The sequence below is a fragment of the Garra rufa genome, chromosome 2 (assembly GCF_049309525.1).
Source record: "Garra rufa chromosome 2, GarRuf1.0, whole genome shotgun sequence".
NCBI lineage: Eukaryota > Metazoa > Chordata > Actinopteri > Cypriniformes > Cyprinidae > Garra > Garra rufa.
In genome coordinates this window covers 26,035,022-26,054,846 of record NC_133362.1, presented here as the reverse complement: position 1 = coordinate 26,054,846, position 19,825 = coordinate 26,035,022, and the positions used below count along the sequence as shown (strand labels likewise).

Below are 19,825 nucleotides of genomic sequence, written 5' to 3'. Positions count from 1 at the left end.
CTGGATGATGTAACTTTCATAAAATTGTGAGGGAGCATCAAGAAAGAGGGTATCAAGACTACATTCTAAATATACATACACAGTTGTTTCAAGCATAAACATTCAAGCTAAATGCTATTATTAAATGGGGATATACCTTTGGAAAGGTCCTGGAACTTATCACTGGTTCTCTTCTTCCTCCATTTCCAAGGTTTAAAGATCTTGCCCAGAGAAGAGAGCTTCCCCTTTCCTTTCAGCTGAGGAGACTGCGAGCTTCCCACCACCACATCACAGTTGGCCAGAGAAGATTTTTCCAGTCCCTCCACTAAAAGTGAATCACAGCAAGAACACAATTTTGAATGGACTGATTAAAAAAAGCTGACCCCTAAACAATGGATGACAGCCAACTGGTCTTTATAACAGGAAATACTTGTGTGAATGAATGTTTCTGACCATAACAAGAGACATTAGGGCACCCTTAAGCAACAAGAACAACTAGCTGTCTCTTTCCACAAACAACATACTAAAACAGGGTATGTAAGAGCCTCAAGCTCAGAAAATGTTAAACTCCAACCTCAGGTCACTGATCAAAAGTTTTATTTAATAATTTTATTCAGCAAGGAGACATTAAGTTTTAAATAAATTCAGTTCTTTGGAACTTTCTATTCACTAAAGAATTTAAAAATGACATTTTAAAACAGTCAAATAAACAGTAAATAGTAGTTTTAAATGTATTTAACAATATTAGTGGTTTTACTGTATTGTTTATCAAATAAATGCAGCCTTGGTGAGCAAAAGAGACCGGTAGTGTAACAGATCAGTAGTGTACTGTACATCAGGGACATTTCCTCCAAGCAGCCAAGGGAGGCAATGTCTCCACGAAATATTGGATGAGAAAAATATACATAGTACAACAACAATACAACACCAATATTACATAAAAATGTGTATAAATCACTCGTTTTTCTTAAGAAAAATTGTACAACAGCGATACCAGCAGTTAACGTTACAGTGAAAGTCCACATCTCTCTTGCCTCCCCTGAGCCCATTGTGTTTTAACAGACCCTCCTAAATCATGCAGAGAGATTGGTGGGGGGTAATTGAGAATGAACGGGGGAAAGTCACATGAGAGGAGGCAATGCCTTCATCGTGATATGATTAGATATGACTGGTTATTAGGAATGGGACAATTAATTGATTTGTGGATCGATTCTGAGATCTTCCGAATGCACTGCGTTTCCCTTCCGAATCGATTCTGAGCTTAGATTTTAACAGCAGATGGTGCTCTAATCTAGTTTTTATCCGCACACCCACACGCTCACGAAGAAGAGTGCTAAAGAGCACGAGTCATGTAATTTCACCTCGGCTTAGAATGCTTTTTTGACACAAGATTAATGTAAACACAGCCCACTGTGAACACCCTTGTAATTCGCTTCAACCTTTTTGAATTGCATGAATTGTGTGGTTATTTTAGGTCCAAGTGCGTGTAAGGATTTGGAAACAAGCAGAGCGCGGCTGTTTCTAAAGCAAGCAGTGCCATCTGCTGTTCTAAAGTAAACTCGGAACCAATTTGAGAAAGAATCTTGATGTGTTTGGAAAATCACAGAATTGATGCTAAATCATTTCTCGATTTGCGTTGCAATGATTTATCGTCCCATCCCTACTGGTTATGTTAGGCTGTGATTGGTTCATGCGATAAATCACACCTCTTGTGTGTGTGAGCCGTGTGAGCGAATCAGTCTGAATGAACAATATAATGGTGTTAATGGGAAGACAAAATTTAAAAAGTAAGTAAACAACTTGCACTTTTAGATATAGCCACTTTGTTACTCCAAAATAAGACTTAAAACGACATGAAAACATGATCTGTGGGTGTTTTTAGCAGGTAATTAGCTTGGTAAAACTTAAAGTAAATCTCTGTGTCTGACCAATATTTACCAAGCTTTGATGACTGATGATCAATTAAATTGTTTTTGCCTTGAGTTATTATTTTGGAATAAATGTAAAATGCTCAAAAACACTTAACTTGATGAGATTGGATACTTGGTTTTAATAAATAGAATACTGATTACATTGTTAATGTAAAAATATAAAATAGAACTTTGAGGACTTTACCTTTTCATTTCAGAACACCACCCCACACCACTGCTGTACATGTATGTGGAAATACTGCATAGTGCATACAGTACATACTGCAACTCTGTTACCAAAAGTTTGGATGGATGGCTAAGAGTGTTGCAATATATTTACAGTAAATGTAGTATGTTGGTTTGTAGTTACAGATAAACATCAATTTTCCATAAACTAAAACACCATCATATATTTTTATTAGATCTTTTTTTCCTACAATAACCAATAGTTTATATATGTAAATGTTCAAAATGTTGGGATTTGTGCTTCTTAATCTTTACAAGAGGAATAGAAGACAAGAAAGTGTTCGTAAAAGGTGTCAGCTACAAGCATAAGCAAAATGAGTCAACCGAGACCCTTAATCACACAACCAACCGATTGATTATTTTAGACGTTAGATGTTCACTTTATGTTTAAGGTTTGTGATTCGGCCAAGAATTGAACTCTCTTCCACTCTACCCCCTCGCCTACATATTTCTTCTTAGCTTGCAAAAAAGAATAGACTCTGACAGATAGTTGCAGCTTTTCCACATGGCCTACGCAAGAAGATATTAAACCCGTTCATCAAACGTAATGCAACAGAACAGCAGACCTAATGTCACAGGCACAAGCACACCTCGGCAGATGAAGTGTAAAACGATCACAGAAGCATTTCCACACGCCTAAACGACATCAAAGAACTGAGAACAATAAACAAAGAGTCAGGCTGCAAAGCGGTGACACCATTTATCATTTGTAGAAAATGCACACACACTTACATTGTTCTCTGCAGAATTACAGCAGAGACCTGGGTCAGTGTGTGCACGGGTCATTGTTATGAGACCTGCCCTATTAAAGACATCTATAAAAATAACAGTCCTTTAAAGGACAGTTAAAAAAATGAATGTTCTGAAAGAATATTTTGGCCTTTTTTTCCATACATTGAAAGCCAATGGAGTCCAATGTTGTTAGGACCTCAACATTTCTTAAAATATCTACTTTTATGTTCCACAGAAGAAAGTCAGTCATACACCACTGTCAATAAAACAAAGATTATTGCTGTATGTTTTACACGTACTGCAAGGTTTCTACTTTAAATTTCATTATTAATTCAATGTGTCACTTGCCATTTCTTAGTAATTTTTTTGTGAATTTTATGAGCAATTACTGAGTAAAAATAGTAAATCCTGACGTGAAGATGAGTAACTTTTTATTTTTCGAGAACCATCTCTTCAGATGCTCAGGAGACAGGAACTTCCTGACTCTTGCATTTCAACTATGAGATTTTATCACTTGTTTCTGATTATACTGTCAAAACACAGGCCAACTAACTTAGAAACAAAATGAGAGACAAACTTAGGTCTCACTTTTCACAACTGTCATTTCTCAAAATCGTCACACAAAATGTTCCCACACACTTACAATGTTTTAAGTGGTTCACTCCATTATTTAATGTTGTTTCATAAGAGCCTAAAGCAAATAATCAAAAGACTGTGTTGTTAAATGGAAACACAGAAACATTTACCTCATGACATGCAGCAAAAATAGGCTCAAGCTTCAAAACTAGACTGTTAATAATCAAGGTTGTTTATTGGCATCAGAACCTTTAACATCAATGGAACCTTTTTATTGCACAAAAGGTTCTTTATAGTTGAAAAAGGTTATAAGAAAAATGAAAACTCTATTTTGGAAGCTTAAAAAATGTACACTTCTGCCATGCTTCAATACACCACAGTGTACAGTGTAGGGCTGTGCAATTAATCGCAATCGCAAAAAAATCGCGATTTAAGCACATGCGATTTCTAAACCGCACAAGGCTGCGATTTTATCTATCCCCCCAACAGCACCCCCGCCCCCTTGAACGTCAAGTTCATTTTATTTTCGATATAGCGCCAGATCACAATAGAAGTCCTTTAAGGTTATCTTTCCTATAGAACAGGTCCATACATAGTTCTTTTATTAAACAAACTAAATTGCCTTATGTTATTTATCTTATTTACACGAAGGCATGTCATTTCTGTCTCTTCATGGTCGCGTAATTACAATGTCTCCTCCAAGAAAACACGGACTGGATCGCGGACTCCATTCATAAAAACCTAATTTACTATAGCGCGGAATGCCACGTAATTCGTCGATTTTTGGATTCATAAATCAAAAGTTGGTCTGTCACTTAATTCAAATCGCGATATGGACTAGTGTCTGTGAAAACTGAAATGCAAAAAGACCGTTTTAATATGAATCCTGCATGTTCCGTTTGCTTCTGCATGTATGAATGGACGCGTTTTTATTTCTTTACTACACGCACACTGAAGCACACGTGATGCTCCCGCTAATTTTTGGCATTTGCATCTCACATGAACAGATAAACTCAATCGCCAAATCGCTGCTGTGAGTTTCACTTTTACCGTTTCATTTGAGAAAACTAGCATCATATACACACAGGAACTTCACTGCAACCTGTCAAAATAAAAGTACGGTTTAACATGTAATAGAACAATATTAGTCCTGTATTACTTTTGTACAGTATAATGTAGGTGTTTATATATTCCTATTTAAATAATTTACATAAAAATATATATGATTAAAAAAAATATATTACAACAAGATTAACCACTTAATTATTATTTAAACGTTTTAAACTGAATATAATTTTTCTTCCATGCATTGATTTTAACAGTAAATTTCTGTTTGTTTGACAAAAATTAAAAGGATTTATTTTTCATTTGATTAAAAATAAATAAATGTTTATGCTTTTTCATTATCAGAAAAACTAAAACACATAACAATTAAAAGCAAAAGTTTTTTGAACCCTCAAAATGTTAAAATAGAGTTTTGGACTTATTTTTCCAATGAAGTGAATGTATTCGTTATTGCACAAAGTAGGCTAAAGTACCGGGGGAAAAAAGTAAAATGGCTTATTTATTTTATGTTGTCTGTTGTAAAGACAATTTTACTACAGTTTTGTTTATTAAACTTAATACTATGTTATTTCATGGTAAAATGTTTTGTTATGCACTTCTTGTGCACTGAATACATTTAGAATGTATGTATGTAGCTTGTTTGAAAAAGCAAAAAAAAAAAAAAAAAAAAAAAATCGCAAATAAAATCGCAATCGCAATATTTGTTCAAAAAATCGCAACATGATTATTTTGTCCATATTGCACAGCCCTAGTACAGTGCAAGAGAATGAAATGTGCTGCCAAACGCACATTGCTTCCACATGCATCACGACTCTAGGAGTCCAAAAACTGACCAGCAAACAGGATATTTTTCGCACAGAAATGTGTGAAACCCAAACATGAAGCCTGTTTTTCACACTGCACTGAAGGATTTCATTAGCGGACACATGTGACAGGAATGTGCCAGACGACATGTCCGTGGTCTTTCCACCACCATCATGAGGATGCCAAAGCGCCTCTTCACTAATCAATTCTCCCCAAGGAGCCACTGACCCTAGATTTCATTGGCCTGTCAACAGGCAGTAGGCCTCTGATTGGATTATTAATAGAAAATGTTACACCTAGAACTCCCAGTGATGAGCACCGTCCCCGAGATCAAACCTCAGAGGATCAAGCACATTTAAAACAATGAGGACACTGTATAATTCATCTGAAGAGCACAGATAAACAAGTGTAGATGCTGCAGAGTAAAAGTAAAGCTACAGCAAACTAGGGTTGTGCCGATAGACAATAGTATCGTGTATCGACGATAGTCAGAGATATCGCCTGTTGCTGATGCCTTTGACGATGGTAAGACGATTATTATTATGCGTCAAAAAGGCACCTTTCTTTAGCAATGCAGCGTGGAGAGTCGGTTCTAGGATGCCTCAGAAACTTGCCGCGGTATAAACACAAGCATAGAGTGGCCACGTCTCGCCGCAGATGTGTGCAGTGAAAATGGGTAAGAGATTTATTTATCATACAGTGTACATAGATTAAGTGTTGACTTAAGTGTAGACAGTCATTGGATAACAGAGGTAGTAAAATGTAGTTTAGGCTGAATTAAATGCGATATATGAGAATCCGTCTGTATATAGTAAACATAAACATTCACCTCAGTAACATCTGTATGCGTTAACTAGAATTACGATGCGTTAAAGTGGCGCTAAACATATGCATGCGAATTACACGCACATCGCTTCTCCACAATCAATATGAACTGAACTACAACATGAACTGATGACAAAGATCAGACATACAGCGGTAACATTATCGCAATATGACGGGAAAAGAAAGATACATTCATTTACATTTAGGCACGCACATTTACCGCTCCCTGAAGATAGCAGAGAATGAAACCGAAAGTAAACTACCGTCAGTGCTCTGTACGTGCACAACTGTGTCACAAGTAACAAGCACTACCCTTACAAAACGAATAAGGAATTTATTACATATTGACATATTGACATATTATTAAATAAATTAGCACTATAGTATCGTGTATCAGCGATCTCACAGGCTGACGATAGGACGATTTGAAAATTGAGCATATTGCCCAACACTACAGCAAACTGTTGAAATACTGTACATGATGCCAATTTGATCCTTTATGCACTTTATAGTGGCATGAATTCAACAGACAGGTTAAAATTTTAACTTAAATGGAGTTTTTAAATGGATAGTTCACCCAAAAATTCAAATTCTGTCATTAATTACTCGCCCTTGTGTCGTTCCAAACCTTTAGGACCTTTGTTCATCTTCAAAACACAAATTAAGATATTTTTGATGAAATCCGAGAGCTTTCTGACTTTCCGAGAGCATAGACAGCAACACAACTGACACATTTAAGGCCCAGAAAGGCAGTAATGACATTGTTAAAATAATCCATGTGACATGACTGGTTCAGGACATGGGTGGTGAAGGTATGAGAATAATTTGGGCCCAAAGAAAACTAAAATAATGGCTTTATTCAACAAGTGTTTTAGTCTTTGACGTTCACACAGTTTGGTTTGTTTGGTTCATTTAGTCCGAACCAAAAAGGAAAATGATTTGGTTCTGGTCCGTTTAGCGTTCACACTGGCATTTTTGACAGCGAACCTAAAAATACTGAACCAAAAGGCATAGTGATAAATTGACTGGTCAGGTTGAATGATGTACATTTCATGACGAAACTCACCGAACACTCCAAACAAAAGGAAATGGTATGTTCACCAAAGTCGAATACACATAATTAGGGCTGCAACAACGAATCGATAAAATCGATAAAAATCGATTACTAAAAGCGTTGGCAACGAATTTCATAATCGATTCGTTGTGTCGCGCGACGCAGAGACATTTGGTTGTTATTATATATATTTAAAAAAAATTGAGCGCAGAGCGGAGTGGACACATTCGGTCTCTCTCCCGCACTGATGCCAGCAGAGTTCGGCACCTCATAAGCTGTGTTTCCATCCAAAAATGCGAATTTAACTTATGCGCAAAACTGGAACATTTGAGCATAAAGCGCCGTTTCTACATTATATATATAGGCCTATGCTGCCCCGATTTATATCAAACATGTTTGATATTTAAGCCTACTTTGGCTAGCGTACTTTCACAGCAGCCAATGCTCGATCGCAAAACAGCTGCTGTACGGGTCGTTGGATAGTGGAGATGGAGAAAACTACTTCTATAGTTTTTGTAACACTGTCTGTCTGTATAATGTGTCGAAAACATACCACAACCGTGAGGAGAAAGAGGAGCTCTGCTGAGGTGAAATCGTCTCAGTTTTGAATAGGGCTGTGACGGTGGCACGTTGTTTTTTTATATATAGCCTACACATCAGTCAGCAAACAAGCAGCCTAAAAACGCTAAAATAAATCAAAGAAATAATATATTTAATTAAGAAAGTAGCCTAAGAGTATTAAATAGGCTATTAAACAAACATTCCTTGTAAAAATTTCCGACAGCTCATCAATTTTTGGCGACTGAATTTCCAGTCCGACTGTCTTTTTTTCTCTTTCTCTTCCTCATTACACAGCTCCTGTTTTTAATAGCAAAGTGATTACATTTATTTTCGTTCCTTTAGTTTATAAAGTTAATTTAGAGATATATTTGGAACACTTTTTGTTTGTTAAATTCAAGTTTTTGTTTTTTAAAGTTATACCTAGCAAACAGCGGCAGACAGATCTAAAGCCTGCTTAATTCATCGCGATTTAAATTAAAATCCATTGATATAAAAAACTTAAAACATATCACAATATTAGTTTAATCATTCAATCAAGATAATTCCAAAGTTTGTGCGGAGAGAAGCGCGCTTTGCAGGGCATGGAGACACCAGTGAAATGTGGAATTTCTTTTTTTGCTCATAAAGGTAAGAGTAATTTACCACCCGGGCCGGAACTGTAAAGGGTCTACCTTAGTTTGTGTGTACTAACAGTATCAACAAAATGTGCTCTTAAAGAAAACAAACAGAATACGCTTGATATCTTTGGTTTAAACAGGAGCGCTTCACAATAATTAACCGAAACCCAGGTAATTGCCTCACAAACACAATATCTATAGAAAGCTTTAAATTATTATTTTACTATAAAACGAAATAATTAAAATCGAAAACAAAACTCTTTCATTAGCTAATCCATAAAGATGCATTAGGCATTAATGAGCAGATGGCAGGATCTTCAATTTCATCTTTGCAACACTGAATCAGAAAATACTAGTTTATTAATAAGTAATTCGAATATTTTCTTAATTTTTGCCTTGACTCATTCATGGTAATTACTTTTGCTGGGGCTTTGAGGCCAGTTTTGCGTGCATTTGAATGCGGAACTCTTCCAGCTGGTCGCTGCTGATGGCAGGACACTAAACACCGCCATGGCAGAATGAATGTAGCAGAAAGTTAGTCAAGTTATCCCGTTCCAGCGTGCAAAGTCACATGACTTTTTTAATGCGCACTGAGGAATTTAATTTGAGAGGCTTCTTGATGGGAAATGCCAACCATGCAGCATGTAAACCACAGCAAGCCGCTGTCTTGACGGATAGTAATTTTAGTTTATTTAGTCTATATATTTGGCAGATGTAAAGCATACATGTGTATGTTTTTTGTGTTAGTCCATTTTTATTTTATTATTATTATTATAACAGTTCAAGGAGCAACATGTTCGTGCACTTTCTAAAGATTTTAGTTCTGTTTTTGAATAAAGGGTTGTAAATCCCTTGTTTTTTTTTTTATCCGATTCATCGATTAATCGAAAAAATAATCGACAGATTAATCGATTATTAAAATAATCGTTAGTTGCAGCCCTACACATAATGCCGTCTGCTGGACTAAGCACGCTTATTGCTTGTGTATATGATTTTAATTATTACCACCTGCAAACTGAGTTGCTCCACGTTTGCCCTCTGCTCATTTTGTTTTGGATACACTGCTTGTTACCTTCGTGAAATCATGTTGCATCTTGTCATTACTTCCTGTTTTTAGTTAATTTAGAAGTATTTAGTCTATGTCGTGTTCATATTTCAATCGAACCACACCAGAGTTCGTTTGGAAGTAGACCGAGACCCATCTTTTTCTGCGGCCTTGGTCCACTTGGGTTTGGATGGCAGCGTTCACACTTACTCAAATGAACCGTAGTAACAGAGCAATCGCACCAGAGTTTGTTTTAATCAAACCAAACATGACAAGTGTGAACACACCCTTAAAGTCCTTATTTTTGTTTTCTTTGTTCACAAGAAGTATTCTTGTAGCTTCATTACATCACAGTTGAAGGACTGATGTCACATGGACTATTTTAAAGATGTCCTTGCTACTTTTCTAGGCCTTGAAAGTGTTTGTTGCATTGCTGTCTATGCAGGATCAGAAGGCTCTCGGATTTCATCAAAAATATTATAATTTGTGCTGTGAAGATTAACAAAGGTCTTACGGGTTTGAAACAACGTTAAGTTCAATTCATTCTGAGAATCAGTTGTCAAAAAATGAAAGAAAAAACTGAGAACTGATACAATCTCCACTCCACTACAACTTCAAATTGCATCAGACAAAAAGGCAATTTTACGATAACTGTCTTATATTACGCTAAAATGGCTGGCTTGAATAAAACAAGCAAATAAATAAGATATACTGCATATCAGCAAAAGGCCCAAAAGATGTAGCCATCTAAATTATGGCAAAACAAAATAAAATTGCTGCAAATACTATGTTTTATATCACACGGTTGACTAAATTGCTCACTTCCTCTTATAAAGGGAGGGCCACTGAAAATGCACGAAACCAATAATCATGATGACCAGAAAATAAAAGGCACCATTTATTCAAACCTCCAAGGATTCAAAAGGAAGCATGTGAGCTTAAGGGTTAAATTGTTCACGGGAGTTATATCACAGTGCAGCTCATCGCTGACAGCGTATTTTGTACAGTACAATCACACATTTGACTTGCCTTATGCTTCTAAATATAAAGACAAAGCAGCTGTAGAGATTTAGTTCATTATCTCAATGCTTTAAGCCTAAAATTCTGTAATGAGCAAATCAAAAAATGAGCTAAGAGTTCTGAGAACCGAGAGTTCTGAACGTGTTACAGTCGTCAATTACTACCGCTTTAAATTTACTCATAGACTGAGTGTAGCCTGTTTTTTTTTCTTTTTTTTTTTTTACTTTTTTTGACATCCGGTAAGTACATTAAGCCTATAACAAATTCTAAACCTAGCTTTGTATTAACAACTGCTTGCAGCATAGGCTAATCCCACAGCCTCAGTTCCTTATAATACCAATGAAAAAACAATAGGCCAATTTCAGACAACACTTTGTTCCTCTATTTACAGAAAGGAAATGCCTATGTTTGCAATGGACTTTCCTTTAAAATGATTCAGAAAAAAACGAAAGACCCAAGACAAAAACAATTCTGATTATTTGTGGATCTAATTAATAGAGGTAGAGATCATTCTGTGTCATACGATCGTTTCTTTTCATTCATCAGTTGCTATACATTTCAAACAAAATCAAAACTATTTAAAACATGATTCAGTCTTATTTAAAGCATAAGCATGCTGTTCATGAGGACACAGTAACATCTAAACAACCTTCCTTCGAGAGCTAGTAAACTGATAGCAACAGAAGATTTTATAATCACAGCACTCTGGCAATAATGGAAATTATGGGGAAATGAAGGTAGTGGCTCGTGATTCAACATTCGGTGCTGAAAGAAGCTTAAGATTACAATAACACTGCTTTGTGGAGCACTTGCTTGCAACTGTAGCAACTGAAACGTGATTGAAGCGCATACTAAGACATTTCTGTCACTTACATTTAAAAAAAAAATTTAAATTAACACTTAAGTCTCAACAGCCTCCAGAATAACTGAACATGAGCTTGCCTTGTATTAAATAAAATCAAAACTAGTAAACCAGCTATTTTAAATTCGGTTTTGATAATGATAACATAACTCCACTATGACAAAAAAATAGAGCCATGCTGAAAAAAATGGTTTTACTGGATATAATGAGAATTGTACTGGTTTTAATGGAAACTGTAATGGTGTCAGTTGGTCTCTACTGGTAATTAGTCACCTTCTATTGGTGGCTTGTTAAAACCACAAATCCTAATTTACACATTACATGAAACCATTTTTATTGGTTTTAATGGTTAAAAGTTGATGTTTGTTATGTTTGTAATAATATTTGTAGTGGAAACGATTAGAATTTCTGTAAATGTTTTTTAGCAGGGAGTAACTTCCATTCATCACTTTTTACTATGAAAAAGTGATTTTATCATTACAGAATGAAGCATATCTGTTTATTAAAACACATACATAAATCTGATTGTTTGTGTAAACTGTATCAACACAGGTGGCAAAACAATGGAAGGCCAATGATGAAGTTCTTTCCAACAAATGCAGCCAATAATAACAAATTAGCAAAGTGTCACTCACACAAACACAAAGTAGTAATGCAATAGCCTGCCAAAATTATCATATCTATATTTTTAAATAAAATCTAAACAAGCATGATGGTTAAAGGAGTAGTTCACTTTCAGAACAAAAATTTACAGATAACGCACTCACCCCCTTGTCATCCAAGATGTTCATGTCTTTCTTTCTTCAGTTGTAAGTAAATTGTGCTTTTTGACATTTCAGGATTTCTCTCCATATAATGAACTTCTATGGCGCCCCTGAGTTTGAACTTACAAAATGCGGCTTCAAATGGCTCCAAAAGATCACAGCTGAGGAAAAAAGGGTCTTATATAGCAAAACGATCGGTTATTTTCTAAAAATAAAAATTATAATTTATATACTTTTTAGCCTTAAATGCTCATCTTGTCTAGCTCGGCAAGACGAGCGCTTGAGATTAAAAATTATATAAGTTGTAAATGTTTTTAGAAAATAACCCATCGTTTCGCTAGATAAGACCCTTCTTCCTCGGCTGGGATCATTAAGAGCCCTCTGAAGCTGCATTTAAACTGCATTTTGGAAGTTCAAACTCTGGAGCACCATAGAAGTGCATTATATGGAGAGAAATCCTGAAATGTTTTCCTCAAAAAACACCATTTCTTTACGACTGAAGGAAGAAAGACATGAACTACTCCTTTAATGTCCCTTTCTAACATAAATGTCCACCATAACATAGTTAACCTATACTTAAAATAGCCTATTGTATTATGTTTTGCATGCCTAAACGTGCATGTATTGTTTTCATACAAATAGAACTGTATGGTAACTTACAGTTAACGAGGTAACACGTTTAAACTGTAGCGTTTTCCGTTAAAACGACTCACATTTTTACATTATGCACTCTGACACGAATTAGGAAGTACATTTCTAACAGCGCATCGCCTTGACAGCATATATTACGACAAACAACATGTGAGCAAAAGAACAGAGTGAAACAATCATTTCCTGAATTCACGAGCCAGTACATTTATGTTTTTTTCGTCCTTTTCAAGTAAGGATGTTACTGTTAACTAAACCATCAACACAAACACCTCAATTCGCCAAAAGATGCGCTTGACAAAGTCCCACTTGTTGATCGTTTGCACTGCAAGCGACAAACCAAAATCCACGCGTTTGCTTGGAGCATTATATTGGCAGAGTTTAGCTCGTCTCATCACTTAGATAACAGTAACAGTTAGATTACGTGAAAGCCAACGTGCAAGAATCAGACTTGATAATGAACTTGGTTTGCCGCGGAAACAGACCTAACTAGTCACGTCTTCCCTCCCTGTGCGTTTATTGAGATAGCGGTGTGGGTGAGTAAACACAACAGCGGGTCATTGAATGAAGAACAAGCCCTTCCAGGCACTTACCGCTCGCTCTCTGAGACAAGCTGGAGACAGATGTCTGGCCCATGTCGATCTTCAATGGGCCGCTAAACAAAAATCATACGACGCCCCACGAACTTGTGCAACAAAGCCCACTCGATCGACATAACAGCAGATTCATTTCACTCCTCCGACTCTGAGATCTGCTTCTCAAAAGAGCTTTCCCATACTTTGCAAACTCGCAAGACGCGCAAACGAACTCCGAGTCTCCGGATTGAAATGCCTGTCATTCCTTTTTTGCAGATTGTAAGCAGTCAGAGGTCATAAGGAGGAAGTTTCAAGCCCCTCCTTGCTTTAGCCCTGCTTAAAGCATGGAAATGTACGTGGGTAATAATGTGTTGGACAAAAGTGACATCATTAGAAGATACTAGATCAGGAGTGTCCGTGCTATTTTTTACTCCACTGGTTTACTCCATTAAAATGACGTTAAAATACAATTAAAACACGGTTTGTTCTGTTGAAAATGTCTGTTGCTGAGAGTTTCTGATGAAGGCTGACAGTGTAAAAGTTCCTCTGAGTTGTAACCAAAGAGAGTATAACAATAAAGCTGTATAAGAATTTCATACATAATGTATAAAAACGAAAGATGGTTCATTATTGATGATTTTAAGACATGATTACTCAGTGGCGGGGCACGTTGTCACACCAGAACTGGCCATTAAATAGGCTTTCAAATATTTTAAAGCAAAATTTAAATTATAAAAATATAAAACATTAAATATTTTAATAAACAGCAAAGGTAACCTGTAAAATACTAAAATACTAAAGGCTATTTTTATTTTAAATAATAAAATAACAAAACTTAATAAGAAATTAAGTTTTGAAATATTTATGGAGGGAAATTCGACAAAATATCTTAATGGAACATGATCTTTAGTTAATATCCTAATAATTTTTGGCATTAAAGAAAAAATGATAATTTTCACGCATTCAATGTATTTTTGGCTATTGCTACAAATATACCCAATACTACTTAAGACTGGTTTTGTGGTCCAGAGTCGCATATAACCTGATCTGAATAAAAATACCCTTGTCTTGAGAACAGCTCAACCTCAGTGACTCTGGGTAAATGTCAATGCGGTTTTATTGTTCACAATAAGACCATTTTCAAGGTTTGACCCTTTTAGGTGTTTGAAACCAACGCTGGTAGCAAAAACACACGTGTGTAATCACACTTTTGAGTCACAGCCCTTATGACAACTTCTCACGTACCAACTAGCCCCAGTCTCACTTATATGATACTGCACACTTTTCTGCATGTCAGTGTTCTATGATAGGGTAGCACTTTATTTATTTAGCATAAAAAGGGAAGCCAAAATGACACCATCAACCTCTGGTTCCATTTCTCCTTTAAGTCGCATGAGAATAAGCATGCATTTTTTTTAAACAAAAACACAGTTTTATACCACCAAATGCTAACGTTGCTATAAACTTCAAGTTTATTTGCGGCTAATGCTTTGCTTCCGCCAAAAGAGGCCAAAAGCCCCACAGTCTTAGGCCCCACACTCCCCCCACCTACCCCCTCTTCCAAAGCAGAATTAGTGGGTGGGATTCAGAGCAGGAAGCCTTACAAAAACAAGTCTACTCTAGAGATGTGAGCTATTGTTTTGAGCACAGCTAAGCTGAATGTTCTCATCAAGTATGAGCTCTCCACCCCTTCCCCTCTTCCTGACGGTCCTCCTTACCATCATAACACCACAGCCCTGAGTACAAGCAGCTGGAAACCGTGTGATTTGTTGGTGTAGTCTTTGTTTGTGCAATCTTTGCCCCATTTTATTGTTATGTTTTTGTAATTGAACACGTGGAATTATTTTTTTTTTTTTTATTCAAGAGGGGTGACCTAATATGGTGGTTTAATATGAAGGTCACAAACCCAAATAGGGGAAACCAAAAACTGCAGAGCTACTGAGAGCTAACTGTTCCATACAGCTAGACATACAGCCTGGTGAAAAAAAAAAAAAACAGCTAAAACCAGCCTAGGCTGGTTTTAGCTGGTCAACCAGCCTGGTTTTAGCTAGTCAGCAGGCTGGTTTTAGAGGGGTTTGGGCCACTTTTCCAGCCTGGCCAGGCTGGTCTTAGTTGGTCAGGCTGGGAAACCAGCTAAAACCAGCTACTTCCAGCATAAACCAGCTAAAACCATCTTAACCACCCTAGGCTGGTTTTAGCCGTTTTTTTCAGCAGGGCAGTGCTTCTCAACCAGGGGATCGGGGCCCACTAGGGAGCCTGAGCAAACGTCCAGGATGATCTAAAAGTATTAAAATAAATAAATTATAATTAATAACTAACTTTAGTCTAAATTAAAATGCTACTAACTTACTATGTAGTATTTATAATGTATAAACACTACCAGTCAAAAGTTTTTAGATGCTTTTTAAAGAATTCTCTTCCACTCACCAAGCCTGCATTTACAGTTAAAGTCAAAAGTTTACTGCAAATCTGCAAAATCTTAATTATTTTACCAAAATAAGAGGGATCATACAAACTTTCACAAACATAAAGCATTAAGAACTAGGGCTGGAAACTTTTTGAATTTGAAGATCAGAGAAAATTTAACTTGTTTTGTTATCTGGGAAACATGCAAGTATCTTCTGAAGGCAGTACTAAATGAAAAGAAATATGATATTTAGGCAAAATAAGAAAAATATACACATCTTCATTCTGTTCAAAAGTTTACACCCCTGGCTCTTAATGCATCACTTCTCCTTCTGGAGCATCAGTGAGCGTTTGAACCTTCTATAATAGTTGCATATAAGTCTCTCAGTTGTCCTTAGTGTGAAAAGACAGATCTCAAAATCATACTGTCATTGTTGGAAAGGGTTCAAATACACAAAAATGCTGAAAAACCAAAGAATGTGTGGGACCTGAAGCATTTTTCTAAAGAACAGCAGGCAGTTTAACCGTTTAGCACAAACAAGGGACTCAGAAACAACTTTCACTAAACAAGCAAAAAAAAAAAAAAACACAACTGTGGATCATTCAAGCAACAAACAGTATTAAAAATCAAGTGTATGTAAACTTTTGAACAGGGTCATTTTTATAAATTTAACTATTATTTTCTCTAGTGGACTATATGTAAACATATTTTATGTGAAATATCTTATTCAGGTCAGTAGTAAATACAAAATAACATGCATTTTCTATGATCCCTCTTATTTTGGTAAAATAATTAACATTTAGCAGATTGTGTGAGGTGTATGTAAACTATTGACTTCAACCACATTTATCTGAAATAAGAAGCTTTTGTAACATTATACACTATACCATTCAAAAGCTATATATGTATATATGTATATGTATATGTACAAAAGCTTCTTATTCTTTTTATTGTACTCTATTTGGGAAAGAAAATATATATTATTATATAGAGATTAATACTTTTATTTAGCAAGGATGCTTTAAATTGATCAAATTTGATGATAAACACACTTATAATGTTACAAAAGATTCTATTTCAGATGAATGCTCTTCTTTCGAACTTTCTATTCATCAAGAAACCTGAAAATTCTACTCAGCTGTTTTCAACATAATAATAATAATAATTATTATTATTATTATAAATGTTTTTGAACAGCAAACCAGAATATTAGAATTTTTTTTTCTTTCTGTTTTTGCTGTACTCTGGATTAAATAATTGCAGGTTTGATAAGCAGAAGAGACTTCTTTAACAACATTAAAAATCTTTAAACATTAAAAAACTTTTGACTGGTAGTGTATGTAACTTATTATGTACTAAGTCTTACTCTGTATATAAATATTTATATATTTATGTAATTTTTGGCTGGGGTTAGCAGAAGCCCTGAATGGCCTGTATGCGGTCAGAGTGGCATGTCAGTCTGATATCATGGTCTGTCTGCATCTGTTCAGTTAACACTGACAGAGAACCTATCAGAGTACTCTGATAACCCAGTTTCATACATAACACATATTAAACACAACAGACTGACACACACATAGGTTTGACAGAATCCACAGCCAAAACAAAACAGTCATCAGGGCAAATTCATTTTAAGATCATCTTTGATTTTCCATGAAATACACCTTAATATAGAGACACAAATTGTGATTGTGCCAAACAACTTGTTTATTTTTTCGCTTAATAACCTTGGAAATAATGTGAAGAATATCTCCATGCTAAAGAATATGTCTGAAAAACTATTCAAGATGGCTACATTAGTATGCATACAAAAGAACTGAATCACAGTATTCTATAATGAGTTCCTGACATGCATCGATTATGGCCTCAGCCCAGGTTTAAAAACAGAAGGGGCGTATGGTGAGTCACCAAATCACAACACACCTCCTCATATCCTGACACTATTCCAGGAGAACGCTGCCATCTATTGACCAAATGCATGCAGGCTGAATGCAAATGTCTCATTTGGGTAAAACACACACACACACACACACACACACAGACACACATTTCAACCTGACTTGTGAATGTTTTCCACATATTGCGATGCTATTTGATCATTTACAATGTGAACCACTGCCAGTGCCGCTCAGAATGCCAGGAACTTTCATCCCAACTTGTAACAAGTAAATCTGTTCAATCAAATGAAGTGAATTCACTTACTGGCACGATTTGTTTGTCCACATGCCGTACAGACGCTTTACCTGAACTCTTTTGAGAACATTTGAGAAGGTTAATCTGAATTCCAATGTAGTCCGATATCCCAAGAGACGGACGTCTGGACTTTGTGAAGAGAGAAAAATCTGTCCATTTGCTCTAGAGTGCAGCCTAAGTGCATATGGGAAGACAGTAATGGCATACAGCTAATATCGGCAAAGCGGATCTCTTTGCAACCCATCAAAACAAACACAAGCCTCAAATGTTTACAGAATGTCTATGTCTTTAATACACCGTTCATCAGCTCATCCACCACTGTCTCTGCCTTTTATATTATTAAAGGTAAATTGTGTTGATCAAAATGATCACTTCAAGCTTCTGGAATTCACTCTGAATGGGTGCAAGGACCAAAACTTAAATGCTGGAAACGACGCTTATCAATTATTAACTGCCAATCTCAGCACAAAATAGCAGCTAATTATTGTTTAAGTGATGCCATTTAGTTCTTTCCTCTGCACAGATGGTTTATTTATTAACTCTAAACTTAGAAAAAAAGTTATAGCGTGTTAAGATTCTTGCAAGATACTTCATCATGATATGCAAATATCTAAACCGCAGAATCAACTCTGCAAATTTAAGCGAGATTTGGAGATAATCGTCTTGTGCATATTTCTATAACTGCGATGCATAAGACATAAGCAGTTTTGTTAAACAGGCATCACCTAAATATAATATATGACCTGCACAAACCACCAGATGATGTATAGCTGGAAATGTTTTTGTAGACAACTGGCTCCTGTTGGGCCGTTTACCCAATGATGGAGAACAACAAGGTATGGCAAACCTTGTCGATCAATACTTGACATCCTGCCTGTAAGTGTTTTTCCCCAGCATGGACGGCTCTTATTTGGAAATCTGGGACATTTAATAATAGTACATCGCAGGGGGAGTGGAGAGCATTAAGTTTCACTAAGTAGGGAAACAGACGCTGGTGATGCTCCCAACATTGGAGGACCAACACTGTTCAACTGCTGAAGGGAGTCTAGTGATAAAAGGTTTTACCAGGACACTAAAACATAAGGAAACACTTGAAATGTTTAATGAAGGGGTGCAGCACTATATCATTCAGTTTAACACATATTTACTTCAGATTTATTTGACAGGACACTGTATACAGAGGTAAGTGTACTGATTCATGCCCACTTTATAAAGGGCATAAACAAGCACATGCAAATGACTAAGCTGTAATTTTTTATTCCTTTTTGCATTTTGTAAATGGAAATGAATAAATATTGTAAATATTAATGCATACTGAAGTAAAACTAGTTAATTTCTCTGCCATTTACAGTATGTTTCGCTGGCTGATACAGCAATCATCTTGGACTTTTACTAACAACTAGCAGCATGAATGTAGCATCACATAAAAAGTTTAGTTCCTGCTTTTAAGTGGAATCAAATTGACTGTACAAGTCATTTTTTCAAAGTCAAGTAATTTTGAAAAAATCTTTTCATTTAATATTTTATATCTTAAAAAGATGAAATCTGAAGTAAATAATAAAAACAGTCAAACCAAAATTTATTTAGACACCAACATTTCTTATATTACCACAGTTTATTCACTAGAGCTGAAATTAGTAATAAAATATGACAAGAACTCAGAGTTAAACTGTGTCAGAAAAATTCATCGAAAATTATTCAGACATCAGATATCATTTTTGATATTTTTTTTACTAGCGGGTGAAGGACATTATAGTTCATTTATGCAAGTGAGGATAGCAAAATAAAGTAAACTGTGATATATTATACCCGAAAATATAATACTACTAATACTAATACTACAGTGGACTAACAGTAAATTTGATACAAATTTGGGACCAAAATATCAATAATAGCAGGTCACTTTGATAGAAAGGTATAGATTACAATCAACCAAAAATTC

At 35.8% G+C, this 19,825-nt stretch overlaps 1 protein-coding gene across 3 annotated transcripts in view; it reads right to left on the bottom strand.

Annotated features, from left to right (window-relative positions):
* The window catches only part of phactr2 (phosphatase and actin regulator 2), a 39,450-nt gene that overhangs the window by 17,643 nt on the left and 1,982 nt on the right, over positions 1-19,825 (bottom strand). For 2 of the 3 annotated variants that reach the window (XM_073835040.1, XM_073835042.1), the window contains exons 1-2: positions 13,302-13,564; positions 137-304 (exon numbers count right to left, since the gene is read on the bottom strand). In XM_073835040.1, coding sequence (XP_073691141.1) covers positions 137-304; positions 13,302-13,344 — 211 coding nt within the window. In that variant the 5' untranslated portion in view covers positions 13,345-13,564. Of the gene's footprint in view, positions 1-136; positions 305-13,301; positions 13,565-19,825 lie in introns of those variants that run through there. The other variant, XM_073835041.1, reaches the window with a different exon arrangement.